This window comes from Oncorhynchus kisutch, linkage group LG14 (genome assembly GCF_002021735.2).
Source record: "Oncorhynchus kisutch isolate 150728-3 linkage group LG14, Okis_V2, whole genome shotgun sequence".
Lineage (NCBI taxonomy): Eukaryota > Metazoa > Chordata > Actinopteri > Salmoniformes > Salmonidae > Oncorhynchus > Oncorhynchus kisutch.
Window position 1 is genome coordinate 54,129,796 of NC_034187.2, and position 21,861 is coordinate 54,151,656.

The following is a 21,861-nucleotide window of genomic DNA, read 5'->3' on the forward strand; positions in this document are numbered from 1 at the left end:
AAAAGAGAGAGAGAGAGGAAGGGATGCATAGAGAGAAGGAGTGGGTGATATGGTCCATTAGGGATGGGAGGTGGAGAAACAACACAGTGTGTTAGATCAGTGACATGCACACACTCTGGCCAAGCAATATCAACAGCAGCAACAATCAGCTTAGCCCTCCGCGATAATCAACCCGTGGCTCATGACTTATGAGATGACGTGCTATGAGAGAGCATTTGACAAGAGAACTACTGAAATAAAATGTGAATGTTTCTTACGGAAATATTTACTGACTACAAGTGTAGCAATGAAGCTGTGTAGCTTCAGCAAACAGAGACTGCTACTACTCTACTACCGTATTATGACCAAGACCTTTGAAGATCACGGCAACATCTCTTGGAGTGAAATAATAAGTCAACATGGTCTAGTTCTCTTCCAATCTGATGGAAATGAGCAAAAAGAGACAGAACAGCTCCAAGTAAGGAGTCCAATATGCACCATCACACTATAGCTTGAGCATTGGTCACAGAAATCCCGCGACACTTCAGCCAATGCCTAACACATTCACACTGCTCTTCCACTACAGACTGGAGTGGTAACGTTACATGGACCTCGTCCTGCCATTAGCAGCTAGGCGGCACCCGTATTCGGAAATCTTGAGACTTCCAAATATGGACACAACAAGGCTTACGGCATCCATATAAGGAAGTCGTCAGATTTCCTCATATGGATGCCGGAAGCTTAGTTTTATCGTGGTAGCAATCGACAGACACAAGCTTCAACAATTGACACACTTTCAAATTCACTTTTACAAAACCATACCTGCGCAGACTGAGACACAGCCTCGTCCAGGGTGGCGGCGCGACCCTTGACCTCCTCCTTGATGGCCGCGTAGCGTGCCTCGGCGTCGCTGTAGCGCTGCCTCACCGTGGCCCCCTCCTGTTGACTCAGAACGGCCAGCTGGGGGCCAATCTTCAGCAGCTTGTCGATGTGGGGCTTGTGCTCCGCTATGGACTCCCTCAAGAGCTGGACGAAAGATGGAGGGAGAAAGAGTGTAAAATAAGTCAAGAGGAAGATGGACAGTGTGATTGAGAGAGTGGTACAGTTGGAATACCACAGAGAATGAGGGAGACAGGAAAAAGAATAAAGAAAGTAGAAGTGTTAGGAACTCATTCGACATGATACATCTTTTCACGAGGACATTAGTTAAAATACAGCAATTAGAGCCTCCTCCTCACCCTCATCTGCTCCTGTTGGAGTCGCAGGGCCTCGGTGTCGATGGCAGGTGGGGGCAGCTGGGCGATAAGTGTCTCTGTCTCCCCCAGCCAGGGCTCCAGCTCCTCCTGGGTCTCCCAGAAGCGGGCCACCAGGACCTGGGCCTGCTCCAGGGCGGAGAAACGCTCCTGGTGCCGCTGGCTCACCACTTCGTAGCGGGCAGTCAGCGAGTCAGTCTTCACCTGAGGAGAGCGAGGGGAAAAAAGAGGTTAGAATGGTTCACATTTGGTAACTAGGCAAAAACCACTGGAATAGTTCACATTTTGTGTACTAATATTATAGGCTTTAACTTCAAGCACAAAACCCAATATTTCCCTCCTTGTTTATAATATTATAATATGAATAAATACATAAGTCATGTCATTTGATTTTCCTGTGAATGAACTTTTCTTAAATGAGTCATTGCATTCAGTATGTTACAAAAGGCGTCTTGGTCTGCCTTTCACCATTCTCTCGGACTTCCTGCATTTCTCTACCCTCTTACGCGCTCCCTAAACCCTCTCCTTTGTCCCCCTCTCCTCACCACCAGAGCGTCTCTCTGCTGGTCGCTGCACGTCTCCAGGATGTCATCCCTGGTGTGGAGTAGCTGGTCCACGGTGTCTTTGTGTCGGATGATGTCGATATTGAAGGCCCTCTGGACCTGTAGCTGGGCCACGGTGACGTCAGGCTCCAGACTCAGAGGACCAAGGGAGGATAGCTTCCTCTCCGTCTCCCCAGCCCAGGTCAGCTCCGCGTCCACCGCCTCCTCATACTGAGGCACAGAGAGAGATACACACAGTTAGCACCGGCACACTCAGGCTCCCCATACAGACAGAGTGAGACGTTATTAGCATTTACAGCAGCGTTAGCTGGTTGGCATTACACACAGCCACCTAAATGCTAAGAGAAGACTAGAGGGAAATGCCACAACATTAGCGTCATCCTCTTGTTGACAACGTCAGCAGAAACCTCACGGATTACTTCTACAGACAAAGATCAACCCAGAGAATGAAGCTATTCAACTATTCAAATCCTGAACTCATACAATTTGGCCCACCTTTGACTATCAACACCCCCATCCACTGTGAATGTATACGATCCCTGAACGGAGTACCAACTGTGTGTCCGCGACCAATAAACGTTGATTTCATTTAGTCACATTGCAGTACCTGTTGTGACCTCTGGACGGCAGCCTGTACCAGCTGTACCCGCTGGGTTATGGTCTCGTCCGCCGCTCGGTAGCGCTGGTTGGCGTCAGCCACCAGGCGGTCTAGGCCCTCGCGGGCACGCCAGGGCACCAGGTCTAAGAGGGCGCTGCCCACCTCGTTGACCGTGTCCAAAACCAGACGTTTCTCCGCTGACACACACTTCAGCTCCTGGGAGAGAAACACACGCACAAAGATTGAGTATCTTCAACTCAAGATATAAGTCCTACTTGCGCTACAGTGTTAAAAACAAACAACCGCAAGAGAGGAAAAAGGAAGTTATTCTTCAAGAATCATTGGGTAAATCATTCATTGAAATGACCACTGAACATCTGGAAAAATTGCAGACTGCAAATATATTTACACAATATACAGTATATTCACAGCATATTTGTATAATAAACTGTTAAGAAAACATCCCCTGGGGGTTTCCCGAGTGGCGCAGCGGTCTAAGGCACTGCATTGCAGTGTTGCCTCGTCACTGGCCGTGCCCAGCGTCGTCTGGGTTAGGGGAGGTTGTGGCCGGGGGTGTTTTACTTGGCTCATCGCGCTCTAGCGACTCCTTGTGGTTGGCCGAGCGCCTGCAGGCTAACCTCGGTCATCAGTTTAAAAGGTGTTTTCTCCGACACATTGGTGCGGCTGGCTTCCGGGTTAAGCAGGAGGGTGTTAAGAAGCGCGGCTCGGTGGGTCATGTTTCAGAAGACGCATGACTCGACCTTCGCCTCTCCCGGGCCGTTGGGGAGTTGCAGCGATGAGGCAAGATCATAATCCCGAAATTGGGGAGAAAAAAAATGGGGCTAACATAAAAAATAAATAAATAAATAAAAACGTCCCCTACCTTCTGTCTGTCCTGATAGGCTGGCGTGGCGTCGGGCTCCATGACGTTGAGCTCCGCCTCCACCTTGTCCAACCAGTGGTTGAGGTCGTCGTGGGCGCTGGCAAATCGCGTGCTCAGCTGCAGGGCCTGCTCCAGGATGCGGAGGGCTTTGCTGCTCCCGCCCGTCATCTCAGCGTAGCGAGACTTGATACCGTCCAGCTTCTCCTGGATCAGCAGAACTTCCTCACCTGCAGGGGTGAACAACATATATTCCTTTATAAAATGACATGCCCAGGAACAGTTCTGGCTGTTTGGCTAGTGAGAGATGGTTAGATGTGGGCTAAGGGAGAGCTGGTCCAGAATCAGGGAAGGGAGATTAGTAGTAGTATCCAGAGTTAGAGGTTGTACTTTACCAGTGGTTTGCTTGAGCAGGGCTTGTCCGTTCTTGACGGCCTGGTCAACCTGCTTCTTCCTGCTCACTATCTCTTCATTCAGAGACTGATGGGGGAAGGTGGAGAGAAAGAGAATGAACACCTTATAGAGCAGTGGTGTCAAACTCATTCCATGGAGGGCCTAATGTCTGCAGGTTTTTGGTTTTCCTCTTTTTAATTAAGCCCTAGACAACCAGGTGAGGGGAGTTCCTTACTAATTAGTAACCTTAATTCATCAATCAAGTACAAGGGACGACCAAAAACCCACAGACACTCTGCCCTCCGTGGAACGAGTTTGACATCCGTAGAACGTAATATGAGTCATTCCTATTGCTACTCAATGTCTAGACAGTAATAGCCAATACAATACTCCCTGCGGTAGTGCGGTAGTATCCCTGTGTTAATGAATAGCTACTCCCTGTCCACACCATAGTATCGTACCAGTGAGTGCTTGTGCTGCTGGGTGAGGACCCCTGGCTGGTAGCTCTGCACAGACACCTGTCCCAGCCGCTGGCCCACCTCAGCCAGCCAGTTGAGCACTTCCACCTCATCCTCCCCAAACAGCTGGGCATTGGCCAGGGCCTGCTCCAGCATGACGGCCCTGCATTGGCACCAATCACTGAGCTCCGAGTGGCCTAGCCGCACCGCCCCCACACGCTCCCTCAGCCAATCGCGGTCGGCCGCGCAGCTGAGGGGCGCCAGGGATTGGCCGAGGGCCTCGAGGCGGTTGACCTCGGATCTTCTAGAGGAGACGGACTCATGGACGGCCTGGGGTGGTGTGTGCGGCGAGGGGGAGGAGTGAAGGAGAACAGAATAAAAACATAGGGAACAAATGAAGGATAAGATGAGGATGCAGATGAGAAATCATAATGAATGAGAAATCAGAAGGAACGAATGAAAGCCAAATATCTATGATAACTTTACAAGAAAAACATAAAATCATAAACAACAAAAAAGGTTCAATGAAATATAATATATATTTGATATCAAATCATATCAAAATGTTGAGGGGAAAATAGTTGAGCCTGGGCTTCCCTTTCTTTCTCTCAATGGAAAGTAACCAGTCGTGTGTTCAGGTACCATCCTCTTGTCTCCCTAGTTTCATTCCAGAGACTTAAACCCTCATTTCTGTCCTTATTCACCTCTTTTCCTCAAAGGAAACCGAAAACGCAACCCGTGTTTCGAGACAGGACACGTTACCTTGTGACACCGTCAACCACGTTACCTTGTGTTTTGTAATCTGTTGGGTGATCTTGGAAGTCTGGGTTCCCATGGGCTCGACGGTGCTCAGGCGTCGCTCGGTGGCACTCAGCCACTCTCCAAGAGGCTCCACCGCCTCGTGGAACTGAAGTGCCAGCGCCTGCAGATCCTCCAACTGGCACTGCCTGCAGAGGCGGGAGGAGAAGGGAGAAGAAGGGAGAGAGGGGGTGAGGGTTTGGGTCGCCTTTGTATATCAATGTCTTATCGTGGATCCAAATAAGGATTCAGACACGACAGTCAGGAATGTGTAGGTTGTGTACTGCAGTAATGGTAATGCATTCTGTAGGTAGGCTAGTGTGTGTGTGTGTGTGTGTGTGTGTGTGTGTACTATGCATGCATGTTCACTATGCATGGGTAAGAGTCTTTCTGTGGTGTTGAGATGTCGTCACTGACTGTGGTGCATGTACGTGATGAATGATGACCGGTTATATCAACTCCTATGTGTAGTGTGTCCATACAATAATGTACGTTACCTTGCCCTGGCTTTCTCCAGCAGCTCGTCCCATCTCTCTCCCAGACTCTCCAGGTGTTTCTGGATCTTGTCTTTGTCCTGTGTCTCGGCCGTGGCTGCGATCCTCTCTCCCTCTCCCTGGATCATCTGAACAGTGGCTCTGCGGTCGTCCAGCAGTCTTTGTAACAGCTGGAACATGAGACCGAGACGGGACGTTCAACACCACAAATAATACCAACTCTCATACTCTTTGTTCTGCATGTATATTAGGGTTAGGGGTATATTCAAGACCAGAAGAGTCGCTGATTCTAGGATTTCGGTGTAAAACAGTTTATTTATTTTATTTATCCATTATTTTACCAGGTAAGTTGACTGAGAACACATTCTCATTTGTAGCAACGACCTGGGGAATAGTTACAGGGGAGAGGAGGGGGATGAATAAGCCAATTGTTAACTGGAGATTATTAGGTGACCGTGATGGTTTGAAGGTCAGATTGGTAATTTAGCCAGGACACCGGGGTTAACACCCCTACTCTTACGATAAGTGCCATGGGATCTTTAATGATCTCAGAGAGTCAGGACACCCGTTTAACGTCCCATCCGAAAGACGGCACCCTACACAGGGCAATGTCCCCAATCAATGCCCTGGGGCATTAGACCCCTGGCATTAGACCAGGGGAAAGAGTGCCTCCTACTGGCCCTCCAATACCACTTCCAGCAGCATCTGGTCTCCCATCCAGGGACTGACCAGGGACCAACCCTGCTTAGCTTCAGAAGCAAGCCAGCAGTGGTATGCAGGGTGGTATGCTGCTGGTGGAAAGTTGGCAAGATAGCTAGAACATACTTCACATTCAATACTGCAATGTTTTGCAGTGTTCCTCAACAACACAGTATCTCAAATATCAGGCCACCCCTGTTGTGACGACGTCCACGATGAGTCGTAGCTCAATTTGGCAGTACTTCCCTTTCTGAACCCCTTCATAACCGTTCAGGGACGTTGAACGAGCCTCCGGTAAAACGGCACTCGTCTCCAGTTTCCTCGCCACTGACCCTCAGTGAGGCTCGACACTTTCAGCGACGGACAGAGACACGTATGACAGAGTGGCGGGGCTGAATCCGCCGCGCTCCTCGACACACAAACACGGGAAGTGTTCCAGATGAAGAGGGAATGCAGACATTGTGTTTTCTTCAGCCTCTCGGTTTCTCTGAACATTGTAATCCGACATCTGTGTTAACTGGTGTGTGTTGAATGCCAACCAGACTGGCAGACTCATTTGAGCTTTTCCTCTGCCAAAACACCCAGATAATTAGGTGTGTGAGTGTTTCCCTTTCATTTGTCTCTTGGTGAAAATAAGGACAATTGAATAACAGTAATAGCCCATTCTATTATTATCTATGAATAAATAAAGTTCTAATATATGAATAAATTAAGCTTGTTTAGCTTAAGCTTGCTTTTATGCAAATCTAGGTTCCACATGTCTCTAATGGCCAGTAAATGACTTAGTATCTGATATAGGGAAAAGACCTGGTATTAAAATAAAATATATGTTCCTCACTACAACTCTCCATCTAGATACTCATCCCTGACTCCATCTATCCCTTTCTCCACTCATCCCTTTCTCGCTCACCTTCTGTTCCTGGATCTGGGCCTTGACCACTCTATACTCGGCTGACGGGGGCTTCTGATTGGCTACCAGTTCCTCCGTGTCACTCAGCCAGCTCAGAAGAGGCTCCAGGGCATCCTGGAACTTCCCACAATGCAACAGAGCTTCCTGCAACTGGGCGATGCGCTCTGCAATCTGTTCAAGGAACAATGCAGTGAGTGAGGGGGGACAATGACTGTATTGACATGGACGGGTATACATAGACAAACATAAACCTGGTTCCTTACAAACCCATCATTCCATTCACGCATATCAAACAAACGTAAATATGCATACTCAGTCAGACACAAACGCACGCACGCACACACAAACCATAGCACAGACATACCATTACAGTCAGACCGATGGATAGATGGTCAGACGGACAGACTGACTTACCCTCTTGTTGAGGGAGTTCCATCTGAGGTTGGTGGTCTCTAGGTCATGCTCCAGGGCCTGGGTGTCTGTGTGTTTGGCTGCACTCTGGATCAGGCCCTGGCCCACAGCGTTCACGTGCTGCAGCTTGGGTTGAATGCTGTCCACCTGCTCCCTCTCCACCGCCTGAGAGAATGAGAGAGAGAAGAGGGAGGGGGAGAGAGAGGAGAGCGGGGGAGAGAGAGGAGAGCGAGAGAGATAAAGAAATGGAGGGAGAGAAGAGACATGGAGAGAAAGCGAGAGAAACAGAGGGAGGAGGAGAAAGAGGGAGGGAGGAGAAAGGGATTATAAGGATTAGAGTGCTGGAAAGTAAGTGTGGCTGGAAAAGAGGGAGTTGAACACACCCTTCACCTGTCTGGCCACATTACTCAAACACACCACCATCTAGGGCTGGAGACACAGCATGATGGAAATGGGTGTCCAACTCTAAAGAAAACCAGCTCAATGTCCTGAAATCAAATACGGGGATTCAATGCAAAATGGCTGCTTTCCCATAGAGCTGTATAGAGATTACAGGGATCTGAAATTAGCCATGGTGGTTCCCAATGGTAGAGATGCCAACGCTCGGGCCACACACACAAACACACACTACAGCCCAGAACTGGCAAACACACCCATAGACCAGAACTGGCAAACACACCCATAGACCAGAACTGGCAAACACACCCATAGACCAGAACTGGCAAACACACCCATAGACCAGAACTGGCAAACACACCCATAGACCAGAACTGGCAAATACACCCATAGACCAGAACTGGCAAATACACCCATAGACCAGAACTGGCAAACACACCCATAGACCAGAACTGGCAAACACACCCATAGACCAGAACTGGCAAAGCCTAGGGGCCGGGACAAAAGAATTGCTCTGAGAATAGTGGGAGGAATGACTGGAAGAGAAACAGAAGGACTAGTTGTTGACATCGAGCCGACGATGCGGACCCCAGACGCTCACAAAAACTGTGTGCTCTCGTTCTCTGTGGCCGACGTCAGTAAGTCATTTAATCGTGTTAACCCTTGTATGGCTGCCGGCCCAGACGGCATCCCAAGCCTCAGATGTGCAGACAAGCTGAGTGGAGTGTTTCTGGACATATTCGATCTCTTCATATCCCAGTCTGTTAACCACACTTGCTTCAAGATGTCCACCATTGTTCCTGTACCCAAGAAAGTGAAGGTAACTGAACTAAATGACTATCGCTAGTGCTTTGAGAAGCTAGTTAAGGACCATATTACCTCCACCTTACGCGACACTAGACCCACTGAAATTCGCATATCGCCCCAACAGATCCACGGACGATGCAATCGACATTGCACTGTCCACTGCCTTATCCCACCTGGACAAGAGGAATACCCAATTTAGGAATTGAGTACATCGATTACAGGTCAGCCCTCAACACCATAGTGCCCTGAGAGCTCACCCCTAAGCTCAGGGCCCTGGGTCTGAACCCCTCCCTGTGCAACTGGGTCCTGGACTTCCTAATGGGCCAACCCAAAGTGTTGAAGCTAGGCAACAACACCTCCGCCATGCTGATCCTCAACACGGGGGCCCCACAGGGGTGCGTGCTCAGCCCCCTCCTGTACTCCCCGTTCCCCTATGACGGCGAGGCCACACACGTCTCCAACTCAATCATCAAGTTTGCTGACGAGAACAGCGGTAGGCCTGATTACCAACAACGAGCCCCGGGAAGAGTGGTGCAAGGAATATAACCTCTCGCTCAACTTCAACAAAAAGGAGCATGTCATGGACTACAAGATAAAGCAGAGAGCACGTCCCCATCCACACCGACGGGGAGATGCTTCTAGTTCCTTGGCTCGCACATCACTGACACCCTGAAATGGTCCCTTCACACAGACAGTGTGTTGAGGAGTTTAAAGAAATGTGTCTTTAAACCATCGCAAACTTCTACAGATTCACCATTGAGCGCATCCCGTGGGGCTGTATAAGCACCTGATACGGCAACGTCACCGCCTCCAACCTTAATCCAAGTCCACGTCATCGGCGCCTGGGGAGCAGTTGCTGCCTTGCTCAAGGGCAGAATGGCAGATTTTTCCACTTTGCCGGTCCTGGGATTTGAACCAGCGACCTTTCGGTTACTGGCCCAACGCTCTTAACTGCATCTATTACTGCACTGCTGGATATAGAAACAAAAAGCACTTTCGATAACATCTGCAAATCTGTGTATGGGACCAATAAACTTTGATTTGATTTTGATTCAATTCAAATGAGAGAAACACTAAGACAAAGGAAGTGCTTTGAACTATTGTTTGCCTTATAACTGCAATGTAGGCACAAAAACGTTGCGTTGCATTTGTGAGAAGGAACGATGGGGAGGGGGACTTCTATGAGTTAGAGTTTTATCCTCTTTTGAGCCTCATCTAAGGTCATTGTTTTTCTACACCGTATAATCACCTAGAAGCGGTTGTGTGGAGGCCTGTCTTTCATCTCGTTCTATAATGAACGGTTTTATTGGATTCTGCTCATCTGGAGTAAATATTGTGTGAAAGTGCTGCTTTTCCACACCAGGAGATGACGTGTAGCAGTTTGAAAGAAAACAGGGATGCTAAAATAGAACAAGATGTGTCTTGGATTATGTGTTTGTGTGTGTCACAGCTGTGTTGCGGTGATGGGCCTCCTCCCTGCTTCCAACAGGAAGTCTGACTGCCTCGACAACAATGAGCCTCAGCCATGACCCACTCCACCCTATCCATATCCCGGACAGTGTGTGTATTCTGTGTATTTGACTGAATGAACGTGTGTGCGTGTGTGTGTGCACGATGCTGCACGTGTCCAGACCCCTATTCTCATTCTTCTCTCCCTCCCCTCCCTCTCTCTCTCTAGCCAGGTCAAAGCGGTCGACTCCACTAAACCAGAGCTCGGAAAATATCTTGGATGTTTCTCATTCCTCCCCACCTCTTGAACCATGGCAGTGGATCAACAGTCACACACACACTCCCTTCCACCATCCTTCACATTTCCCTTACTTTCGTCACTCACTCCTAACCCCTCACTTTCCCCTCCAACCTCAACATCCCTTCTCTTCATGCGCTACCCTCGCCTCCCTCTTGACCAAAACCTCAACCAGACATTGGCTTTCTCACTTGAACCACAATTCAGTTTACATGGATTTCTTTTCATTCTATTTTGTACGTTTCTGGCTCAAGCCAGTTCCACCACCGAGAAAACTGGATAAAACTCTAACTTTCTACTACGTGTTTGACATCTCACTCAGTCTCGAATACAACGGGTGAGTCTAATCCAGAATGCTGATTGGTTAAAACCGCATTCCAGCTGGTGTCTATTTCACAAGTTACCACCGGCCAAACCAATGACGCTGAAATGCCCATTTACTCAGTTCCATCTCACTGAGCAATCCACTGTCTCATCAGCCAGGAAATGTATAACAAGAAGCTCCGCTATAAAAAAGCAGAGATTTGTATAAACCTTTGCTGTCTGTCTCTCCGAATTTTTACATTTGTTTCAATATTGAATTGTGATTTCCACCCTCCCATATAAAGTGAATGTGCCCGAAGGAGCCAGACAGCAAATTGAGCTGGTTGTCATAGCAACACACACAACTTGTTTTCAGTTGACTGGCTAAATCGATACTTTGTTGCGAAGACTAAAATGGATGAGTGGAATTTTTTGTTATATTTTCAGCGGAATGACTATGGATGAAGGGGGAAAATGGAGATAGCAATAATACCCAGGCATACAGACTTGGAGGATACTGCATTGAATGACGGCAGGTAGCCTAGTGGTTTGAGCGTTGGGCCAGTAAACAAAAGGTTGCTGGATCGAATCCCCGAGCGGACAAGGTACAAATCTGTCATTCTGCCCCTGAACAAGGCAGTTAACCCACTCTTCCCTGGACGGCCATAACTGTAAATTTGAATTTGTTCTTAACTTACTTGCCTAGTTAAATAAACGTTCAATTAAAAATATATATAAATGTGTAGAGAAAAGCTGTAATGGGAAAAAGGGCTGTGGCGTTGCTTTGAGGGCTGGCTAGCAGAGAATAAAAAAGTTGTTGGCTTCAAAAATGTCACTAAGGAAGAGTATAACATCCTTCTCCGACAGTTTTATGGAAATGTACTCCGGAGTGGGTTCAGCCGGTTCCTAAATGACCCGCCCATCGGTCACAGCTGGTGACTTATGAAGGACACTGAATTTACCACCTCCAATCAGCTAAGAAGGCAAGGAAAGGATATCTAACAGCCACCCTCCCATCACCGATAAGGACATGGCCCAGCTCAAACTCCCAGGCTCTGAATCCCGGGTCACCAAGGGGTCTGGTCCAGAAAGTGTGGTTCGACCTCCAGTTACATCTGGGTCAAACTAAAGCCCAACTCATTCCTCGTGAAAACAGACGAGAACGGTCTAAGGTATGTTGTTCAAAGCCTGTTTGTGTTATTTCTAATTTGCACCTGTAATTAGGCTACTGGAAAACTATATTATAATAATGCATTCTCCCTCTCAGATACGCCACTATCACATATAACGAGGCCACAAAGAATCATCTGGACCCAAGGGAGAGGGGCAGGGAGTCCAAGAGGGGATGTATGTTCGAGCAGCCAGGGAACCCACTATGCCCGGTGGCATCACTAGAGAAAAATCTATTGAAATGCCCAGAGTGTGTATCGGGGACTCGATCTATCTGGCAGCACTTCTACCCAAGATCTGCTGGGCAGCGGGAACAACTACATACACAAAGCACAGCATCAGGACCACGACAGTCCAGAAACTGGCCAATTCTGGTTTAGAAGCGAGGGAGCTACTGGCGTCCGTGACTGACACAGAAAACGCCGGAGCAACATCCTGGCCGAAAAACAAAGACAACAATGCAGCACCATCAACACCCAAAAGGCTGAAGCAAGGCAGCAGCAGTAGTAGTAGCACAGACCGACAGACATTTCAACCAATGCACCATCATCCAGAGGAATGTACAGATACATGTGACATACAATAAGTAGCTATAGCCATGTCAGCTGTGGTGGATAGCAAATAGAATGTATGGTTTCATTTATTAAAATCCGCTCAAATTAATGTCATGGAATGTGTGTCTTTTGTCTGAACAGTGTCCTGACAAGACAGCGCATCTTCTCTGCCAGGCAAAGTCACGCATCATAAGCTAACTACAAAACAGCTTAAACAAATGCAAATGGAGCTACTTTGCTGTTATTCAGACTGCACTTTTTGACGTGACTGTAAATGACCCGGAGTTAGCAAGCTAGCAAGCTTGAAAGGAAGGGATAAGAACATTGCCAGTCCGTTCTAAAAGTTCCATTGCCATACTAACGACTGGGTCGCGTCTATAGATACAGAACACAAAAGACTGAACGACTGGGTCGCGTCTATAGATACAGAACACAAATGACTGACTAGATGTGTGTCAGGACTTTATCTTGTGGAAGGATGAAATAGTATGAATCAATGAATCAAAATAATGTTTTTAATGAAAATATGTCGATCATTATTTGAATATGTTGGTAGCCCGTTGTATAATTGTGATAATGCTCGAGAAGCCAGGGTTTCTCGGCCTTTCGCACCCGCGCCAATATGTCCTCCAAAACACCGGCTTCTCTGGCATGATCACTTAATCATCTCGCTCTCCAAACACCAAAAACCACAAGAACTCACTAAACACTAAAGTGTTAAAACAGTGTGTGTCAGCATGCGTGCGTGTGTGTACACGTGTTTGTGTGTGCGTCGCATGCATCCGTGGGCGCGCTCGAAGTCTGTGTGTTCCCATGCGAGCGTACATGGAGCTGACCAGCTAACGCAGTACAGTAGAGAGGCAGCAGTCTTCATGGCTGGACCAATCACCACCTCAAATCATGACAAACGGACAAGCGCCAGCTAACATAAACAACCAGCGCCTGATTCAACTCCATTCACCTCCAGACTGGAACTAACGTCACGGCCAATATTGCATGCAGACACACCCACACTACAGACCAGTATGAACCGCAGTGCCAACTAGATTAACGACACGAGTTGGTTTCCCACCGACACTGCAGACCAAGCCACATACTTCATTCAAAAACTTCATCCACAAATGTACAGGGACTGAAGAGACACAGCCATTTTACACCTTGTATTGCAATTTGCACTATATTATGTATTAGATTTAGATATTATGTGTATGGACTGACATGCAGGCTGTGTGTGACATTTTAAATGTGTGTAGTTCAGTCCTTGACTAATAAATGTTCTGTACCATGTATTGTGTCATGTTTCATGTGGACCCCAGGAAGAGTCGCTGATGCTTTTGCAGTGGCCAATGGGGATCCTAATAAAACACCAAATAGGGACAGTGTAACACACCAGTGTTCAAGTCCAACACGTGTATACATTCCCTTACTGTGTATAGACAGCTTGTCCACATGCTACTGAGAAAGCCGCAGTGGGCGTATTGACTTACATAAATAGAGTGGGACTAATCTGATGACTCTTCTGAGAGAACTACAGTGATACAATATCATTCCCCATCCAAATCAAGGACAGGGATAACAGCCCTTTAGCCTGTCTCCGACTTCCCTATCCTCCCTCGTTCCCGCTCTTCCTGCCTTTGCGCTGGCCTCTCACTCTCTTCCCGTCTCTCTCCATCCTTATCCCCCCGCAGTTTCCCTCTCAGTAGAAGGATCTATTTTTTTGCCCTGACCACCATGTTAGAATATTGCAGTAGTTCTCGATGGTCAGACCAGGCAGTGCTGAATGAATAAATCATCAAAGTGGTAGAGAAACATCCTTTTTCATGATAAATTGCACTTGAAAAGGAACCCAAGCACAAGCTCATTTCTGCACTCGGGCCATTGTGGCCTTAACCTCGCCGCGCTCTCACTCTCTCCTTCACCCCTTTCTCCTCCCTTTCCATCTCCCCTCATTCTCCCCCTCTCTCGCTCCCTCCCTTTCGGTTTTTCCTCTTTTGCAGGTGCTTCCTGGATGTCTGCTTGTCTTTCAGTGCCATCATTATCATATTAAATATGCCCGTGTTACCGGATCTGAGCTCACCTACAGTGCACTCGTTGCACTCTGTGTTTAAGCATCTCTCCTGCCTTTCGTTTCAATCTTCCAATGTAAACACATGTTTACTCTCCACTTTCTTCTAAACACGAATGTGTGTCAGCGTGCTCATGTTGCATTCAGAAAATATCAGATACGTTTACCAAAACGGAATCACGTGAAATTGAACACCGGACTCTGTGTTCTGTATAGTTGTCCCCAGGCTAAAAATCTTGGTCGGCCAAGTCTGTTCCTCCGACCAATCGATTGGTATATGTGTATTTTTCCATATAGACATATCCTTTGTGTTTTTAATCAATTAAACTATATTCACTGAGATGGTTTGATGCTTTAAGCATACTGTTTGATTCAATAATTAAGACACACAAATGACTAGAGGTCGTCCGACCAGCAAATGATTTGATTGTGCCGGCCTGGCCCAGACATGCTAGGCTGGTGTTAAAAAAAAAAAACACGACAGCGAGTGACTGTGTGACGAGCACCCGTTGTTTCTCTCTCCTCCCTGTTGCATAGACCACCACAGAACATCAAGTGTTTATCCCTCTGTCCATGTTGCTGAAGCTGGAACATAATTACAGACCTTTCTGACTGAAAAGTTCTGTCACCGAAATCTGAAAAACATTCCCCAAACTCTCAACGCCTCCTCTCTTGCACGTAACCAATAGGAAGTGACCTATAGCATATCATGATCACATCAATAAATTAGTTATGACAGACGCCGAACACCATAACAGCAAAATGGATGCAGAGGACCTGACAAATAAACTCGAAATGGGGTAATATTTACTGGTTGCTCTTGAGGTAAAGGGGAAGTCAGATGTGAGGAACACATTTGACTCGTAGAAAATACTGGAGATCAATAAAAACAAGGAGCCAGCACTGCGTGGATATTAAGTGTACCAAACTGGTGCTGTATAGATTACAATATTATTTTCGGACCTTTTGGAACAATGTAAATACTAAATACATTATAAGCGAATCAGACTGTCAGTTATAACGTTTTTTTTGTTTGTTAAGCCTTCATTACATCGAAGACTAGAAACAGTCACATTCGTGAATTGGTGCTCATGGAATCAGCAGGATATTAAACAAAAACTCAAGCAGTTAACAGAAGCAGAATCTGCATTATTTCTGTGCATTCTGAAAGTATTCAGACCCTGTTAACCTTTTCCACATTTTGTTACATTAAAGCCTTATTCTAAAATGGATTCAATTGTTCCCCCCCCCCCCCCCCCCCCCCACTCAATCTACACACAACATCCCATAATAACAAAGCAACATGTTCAGACATTTTTGCAAATGTATAATTTTTTATTTATTCAGACCCTTTACTCAGTACTTTGTTGAAGCACCTTTGGCAGTACTAACAGCCTCGAGTCTTCTTGGGTATGACGCTTCAAGCTTGGCACACCTGTATTTAGGGAGTTTATCCCATTCTTCTCTGCAGATCCTCTCAAGCCCTGTTAGGTTTGATGGGAAGCCTTGCTGCACAGCTATTTTCAGGTCTCTCCAGAGATGTTCATTCGTGTTCAAGTCCGGGGTCTGGCTGGGTCACTCAAGGACATTCAAAGACTTGTCCCGAAGCCACTCATGCGTTGTATTGGCTGTGTACTTAGAGTCGTTGTCGTGTTGGAAGGTGAACCGTCACCCCAGTCTGAGGTCTTAAGTGCTCTGGAGTAGGTTTTCATCAAGGATCTCTGTACTTTGCTCCATCTTTTCCTCGATCCTGACTAGTCTCCCAGTCCCTGCCGCTGAAAAACATCCTCACAGCATGATGCTGTCAACACCATGCTTCACCATAGGGATTGTGCCAGGTTTCCTTCAGATGTGATGCTTGGTACTCAGGCCAAAGAGTTTAATCTTGGTTTCATCAGACCAGAGAATCTTGTTTCTCATGGTCTGAGAGTCCTTTAGGTGCCTTTTGGCAAACTCCAACAGGCTGTTATGTGCCTTTTACTGGGGAGTAGCTTCCGTCTGGCCACGATCATAAAGGCCTGATTGGTGAAGTGCTGCAGAGATGGTTGTCCTTCTAAAAGGTGCTCCCATCAGGTTCTTGGTCACCTCCCTGACCAAGGCCCTTCTCCCCGATTGCTCAGTTTGGCCGGGCGACCAGCTCTAGGAAGTGTCTTGGTAGTTCCAAACTTCTTCCATTTAAGAATGATGGAGGCCACTGTGTGCTTGGGAACCTTCAATGCTGCAGAAATGTTTTGTCTCGGCGCTCGATGGACAATTCCTTCGACCTCTTAGCTTAGTTTTTGCTCTGACAACTGTGGGACCTTATATAGACAGGTGTGTGCCTTTCCAAATCATGTGCAATCAATTGAATTTACCACAGGTGCACTCCAGTCAAGTTGTAGAAACTTCAAGGATGATAAATGGAAACCGGATGCATCCCGAGTTCAATTTCGTGTCTCATAGCACAGGTTCCAAATACTTACGTAAATAAGGTATTTCAGTGTCTAAAAAACTTCACTTTGCCATTATGGGGTATTGTGTGTAGATAGATTTTAGAGTAAGGCTGTAATGTAACAAAATGTGGAAAAAGGGAAGAGATCTGACACTGTCTGAATGAGGTATTAAAAGCCAGGCACATTTAACAGTTAGACTATTGATTATAGACCTATTTAAGCTGGGGTTTCCTCTCGCCTCACTGTCCTTAGACAATAGGTCAAGGGCTGTTTTCTCCTCTCCTCATTCTGCTGCTGCCTCCGCCACATTTTTCCCAACACCAATATGCTGGTTAACGATGCTGTTAGAGGATGCACACAGCAACATGGTCGAGGGAAAGGAGCTAATTCAACAGCTCACCGGTGTGTTTCAGAACCACTGAAACACCGGAGAAAGCACATTTGTTATAAAATAAATAAAAAATTATTCGTATTGCACCGTTGACTTACTTAATATAACAAAATACAATTTCTGTAACAGGTCTTAAGAGTGATGGACTGTGCCATCCCCACGGCCTCCACAATGGATTAGTCCTCTCAGACAGGCACATATCAGACAGGTGTCTTGTACACCATGATATAGATATATATTTTTTGCTACAGCTCAACTAAAGCGACCACAATATTGACCGGTCGACTAAAACGGGTCAGCTCTAGTGTTGTGTACACTACCGGTCAAAGGCTTTAGAACAACTACTCAATCAAGGGTTTTTCTTCATTTTCTACATTGTAGAATAATAGTGGAGACATCAAAAGTATGAAATAACACATATGTAGTAACCAAAAAAAGTGTATATATTTTGTATTTGAGATTCTTCAAATAGCCACCTTTTACCTTGATGACAGCTTTGCACACTCTTCTGATTGGCCCTACCAGGTTAGCCCTCCTAATCATTTTACCAGGGCCTTATCTTTGAGTACTACCAGGTAATTGAGCCATACAGCTATTTCTTCTCTCACAGAGTGCTCTCTCTTGCACCAAAATGGCCGCCATTTCCATAAAAAAAAAAGAGAATTACAATCTACGGTCGCTTGTATATTTGGTTTCCTGTCCAAAGTGGCCTTTGGCATTGAAGAGGGCGTGACTTGCCATAGCTGAGAGGTCAGCGGCTCAGATAGACCCTGGCACTCCCTTATCTTCTATTTATATTCCCCCCCGACAACTTCGTACAGTGTTTGTGTGTTACTGGCAACAGCAACTCTCCCTCCATAGATCCCTAGTGTTTACTTCTCACTTCCTTATCTCTGAAACACTGCCATCGGACTGTGGGGGGAGAGAGAGGAGAGAAGTGTAGAGAGAGAAAGAGGAAAATGTGTAGAGAGAGAAAAAGAGAGAAAAAGAGGGTAAGGGTGAGGGGAGGACAAGAGAGAAAGAGAGAGAAGAGAGGGGGTGAAAGAGTAGAGAGAGGGGGAGGCATGGGGAGAATTGTATGGTTGGGAGATTGCCACCCTGCCAACAGACAGTGATTTTCTTTTCCCCTCAGAAACCTCCTTGTACTACAGTAGACGGTAACTCTAATCCTCTCCAGTCAAATCCAGGCTGACAGGACAGGGCATCTGATTGCATTTAGGAGGGCCAGAGAGACCGTGACTACGCATAAACCACACATACTAAATTAGATGAAGCCCACAGGCACACACCCATAGTAAATGAGATGTGGACGACCAGCCAGCCAGGACCAGGCCACCACTGTGTGTAGCTGATGGAGTCAATCATTTAATAATAAAAAACCCAGGAGTCCATCGGAAGTTAATTAGGAGTCCATCAGGCAGGCAGGGGCAAGGACGCCCCAGACAGACAGACAGTGTGAAGCAGAGAAGGACCTAGTTTAGGCATGACAGCCAGTCAAACACACTGGCCCAGAAATACATACCCACATAAATACACACAGATAAACAGCACAGGGAGAGAACTGAATTGAAGCACACTATGTGGTGGTGAGGACACTAAAGCAAGAGGCAAATACTATAGTCATTTACTCCCACGTACAGAACCACACACACACACACACAAACAAATACCGGGGGAGTCGGAAGAGAATAGAAAAGTACACTGTGAGGATATGTAGATCAGGAGGAACGGAAGTCACACAGAGACGACTAGCCCAATGAAAAGTCCGCGAAAGGGTGCCGACTGTGTGCTTTAACAGCCTAATTCAGACTGGAACTGCTCAATGGAACCAAATGGTGTTGAAATATAAATCCCCACTCTCTTATAAACAGTTTAGAATTATATCGAATAAAGTAAATCACAACCAATGTCGGAAAATGTCAAAAGAAGTCACAAGTCTCACTGCATACACGAATACCGGTCCTTCAAAACACTGATTCCATACACAAGTTCCATCGAAACAGATGGAAGTGCTGACTTCAAAGCCCGTGATCAAGGTGAACGTACACAAGCATGTGAGGTGCGTAAACACCCCTACTGTTGGGCCATTTGAAACAGATGAGTCTAGCTGCTATTTAGAGTCAATGCAAACAACACATAGCGGTTTATAAGCCATACGCTTAAATAGTGTCAACACCGCACTTTACATCAAAGTAGAAGCACATGATATTCTCTAAACGCAATGTTCTGTTTCAAGTACATTTCTCAAACATGCTCCTTCGTACACAATCGTATACACACAGACCCCTCCTTGTGCATCGTATTGCAATCATTTACAGTCTAACTACAGCGGTACAACAAGCTATGTGGCCCCAGCCCCCTTTTCCACTCCATTTTCCAAGCAGTGTCTGTATCAACCTAATGCCTTTGCAATACTGAAATGAATTGAGAGCCACTGATCACACTGCCTCCTATAGCCCTATAAGATATTAATATTAAGAACATGCTAAGACCAATCAGAATGAAGACGAGGACGGTGCTGAGAAGAGGGGTTTAGACTGAGAACTTGAGACAGTGTGCCAAGTACATACACACCACCTTAACCCTGAAACGTAGCCTACCAAACCAGTTTATGTCTGACTGGATATTCACCATTGATTATTAACCTCAATTAAAGACGGATGGAAAACAGTTATACCTCCACCTGGGTCTCTATGTCGGGGCAGGGTGAAGGAGCTCCTCCCTGCCCTGTGGTCACTGGCCCTGAGGGGGTCTCACAGTCCGACCCTTCAGTCTCTGTTGTGGCAACTGGGGCCCTCTGATCCTCCAACTGGCCCTCCTTGAAAAGCCCCTGGAGTAACCCAGATTCCAGCTCTTCCCACTCCCTTTTGGTACAAGGGGGGTCCAAGGCCGAGCCGTCAGACTCCCAGTCACTGTCCCCGGTCATGGACCCAAGTACGAAGTCCACTCCCGACTGGGTACTCTCAGAGTACGAGTCTCCATAGTCCAGCTCCTGGGCGTCCTCGCATGCGGAACCGCCGTCGGACACCTGGGGGAGCCGCTCCGGGGCGGCCAAGTAAACAAAGCTGTCGGAGCAAAGGAAGGCCCCATTGTCTGGCTCAGGGCAGGGTTTGGGGACAGGGCTGGGGCTGGGGGGTGTTGAGGATTCCAGCGGGGAGGGGGGGCAGTCCTGAGGGAACGGGGGTGGCACGGAGACCGCCAGGTAAACAAAACTGTCAGTGGCCACAAAAGCGTCAGAGTTTTTGCTGTCCAGGCCTGGCCCTCTTGGCTCATGCATGACGGGGGACAGTGGTAAGGGTGAAGGGGGGGCAGAGTCTCTTTGTTGGGCAGGGGAGTGTGAACGAGGGAGTGTGTCTTCAAGAGCTTTGGGGGTGCTTGTGGACCTCTGGTCCATGTCTTGCCCAGACATGTTCAGAGAAGAAACCTTATCTGCGGGGACAGAGCAGTTCCAAGTGTCTGATGACGCAAGTGTCATCCCCTCAGTGACAGAGGTTGTCTCCTTAGCAATGTCATTAATCTCTGAAGAGAACAGCTCCGCTTGACAGGAAGTTAGTACATCAACATCCTCTGCAGCACTAACCCTCATTTCTCCATCTGAGTGGGTCGACCCAGGGGACCCACTGTCCCAACTAGGCTCAGGTTGCTCACATGCACTCCAGTCTGGCGCCCTCTCCTTCGCCTCCTCCACCTCCTGTTCTTCCCCTTTGGCATAAGGGTTCTGTGGGCTGGGGGATGGAGGAGGTGGGAAGGCCGTGTGGAGGCACAACCCTGTTTCCTCGCGCACCTCCTCGACCTCTTGAACCGATGATGAACCGCTGTCCAGTTCCCACTCGCTCTCAGCGGGCGGCTCATGTTCACAGTCGTTCTGGGTGGTGTCGGACCAAGCAGTTCTGTCCGGCTGGGACATGTGGACCCCGCTTGAGTCGGACTCAGGGAGAGGTCCGCAGACCGAGTCCATCTCGGTCGTCTCGGGAAAACTCTGCTCTTCTTCGCCTTCATAATCAATTACACATTGCTTTTCTTCATCAATATGATATTGTTCACCTTCAACGAGAACCTGGTGGTCATAACAGAGTTGTGCTTCCTCCAGGTCAGTGTGTTCAGATGTCTGTAGTTGGACCTGGTCCATGTGTTCAGGACTAGGTGGTGGTGAAACTGAGAAGGGGTTTTCCAACCGGGGCTCAGCGCAATCAGTCTCTGTCCTTTGATCGATATACATAGGGGCAGTTTCCACAAGACATACACAGGCATCAGTGGCTTCCTCCTGCTCCTCCTCTTCCTCTTCCTCCTCCTCTACACTGGCTAGGGTGTTGGGCTCTGTTGCCTCACTAGATTCAGGGTCCACAGAGCTCTCCCCTCCCTCCTCCTCTAAACATTGTCTCTCCAGCTCTAGGAAAAGGTCATCTGAGCCGGCCCCTGAGCTGGGGCAGGGGGAGGCACTTGGGGCCCTAGGCCCACCAAAACCTGTCGGAGGGGTCAGAAGGGGCCAATGTCCAGAAGACTCTGATTGCTGGGGTTCCCAGCCCTCTCCAGAATCCCCCTCCCAACATCGGTCCATTA

General features: G+C 47.6%; 1 protein-coding gene across 27 annotated transcripts in view; it reads right to left on the bottom strand.

Moving 5' to 3' along the window:
- Nucleotides 1–21,861, bottom strand: part of LOC109903635 (microtubule-actin cross-linking factor 1) — a 250,345-nt gene that overhangs the window by 30,552 nt on the left and 197,932 nt on the right. For 23 of the 27 annotated variants that reach the window (XM_031789328.1, XM_031789336.1, XM_031789335.1 and 20 more), the window contains 11 exons: nucleotides 7,440–7,601; nucleotides 7,026–7,196; nucleotides 5,420–5,586; nucleotides 4,912–5,071; nucleotides 4,128–4,454; nucleotides 3,669–3,753; nucleotides 3,277–3,503; nucleotides 2,403–2,609; nucleotides 1,778–2,005; nucleotides 1,218–1,436; nucleotides 802–1,005 (listed from right to left, as the gene is read on the bottom strand). In XM_031789328.1, the coding sequence (XP_031645188.1) occupies nucleotides 802–1,005; nucleotides 1,218–1,436; nucleotides 1,778–2,005; nucleotides 2,403–2,609; nucleotides 3,277–3,503; nucleotides 3,669–3,753; nucleotides 4,128–4,454; nucleotides 4,912–5,071; nucleotides 5,420–5,586; nucleotides 7,026–7,196; nucleotides 7,440–7,601 (2,157 nt within the window). The remainder of the gene's footprint in view (nucleotides 1–801; nucleotides 1,006–1,217; nucleotides 1,437–1,777; nucleotides 2,006–2,402; nucleotides 2,610–3,276; nucleotides 3,504–3,668; nucleotides 3,754–4,127; nucleotides 4,455–4,911; nucleotides 5,072–5,419; nucleotides 5,587–7,025; nucleotides 7,197–7,439; nucleotides 7,602–21,861) is intronic. The other 4 variants (XM_031789338.1, XM_031789334.1, XM_031789327.1 and 1 more) reach the window with 1 other exon arrangement.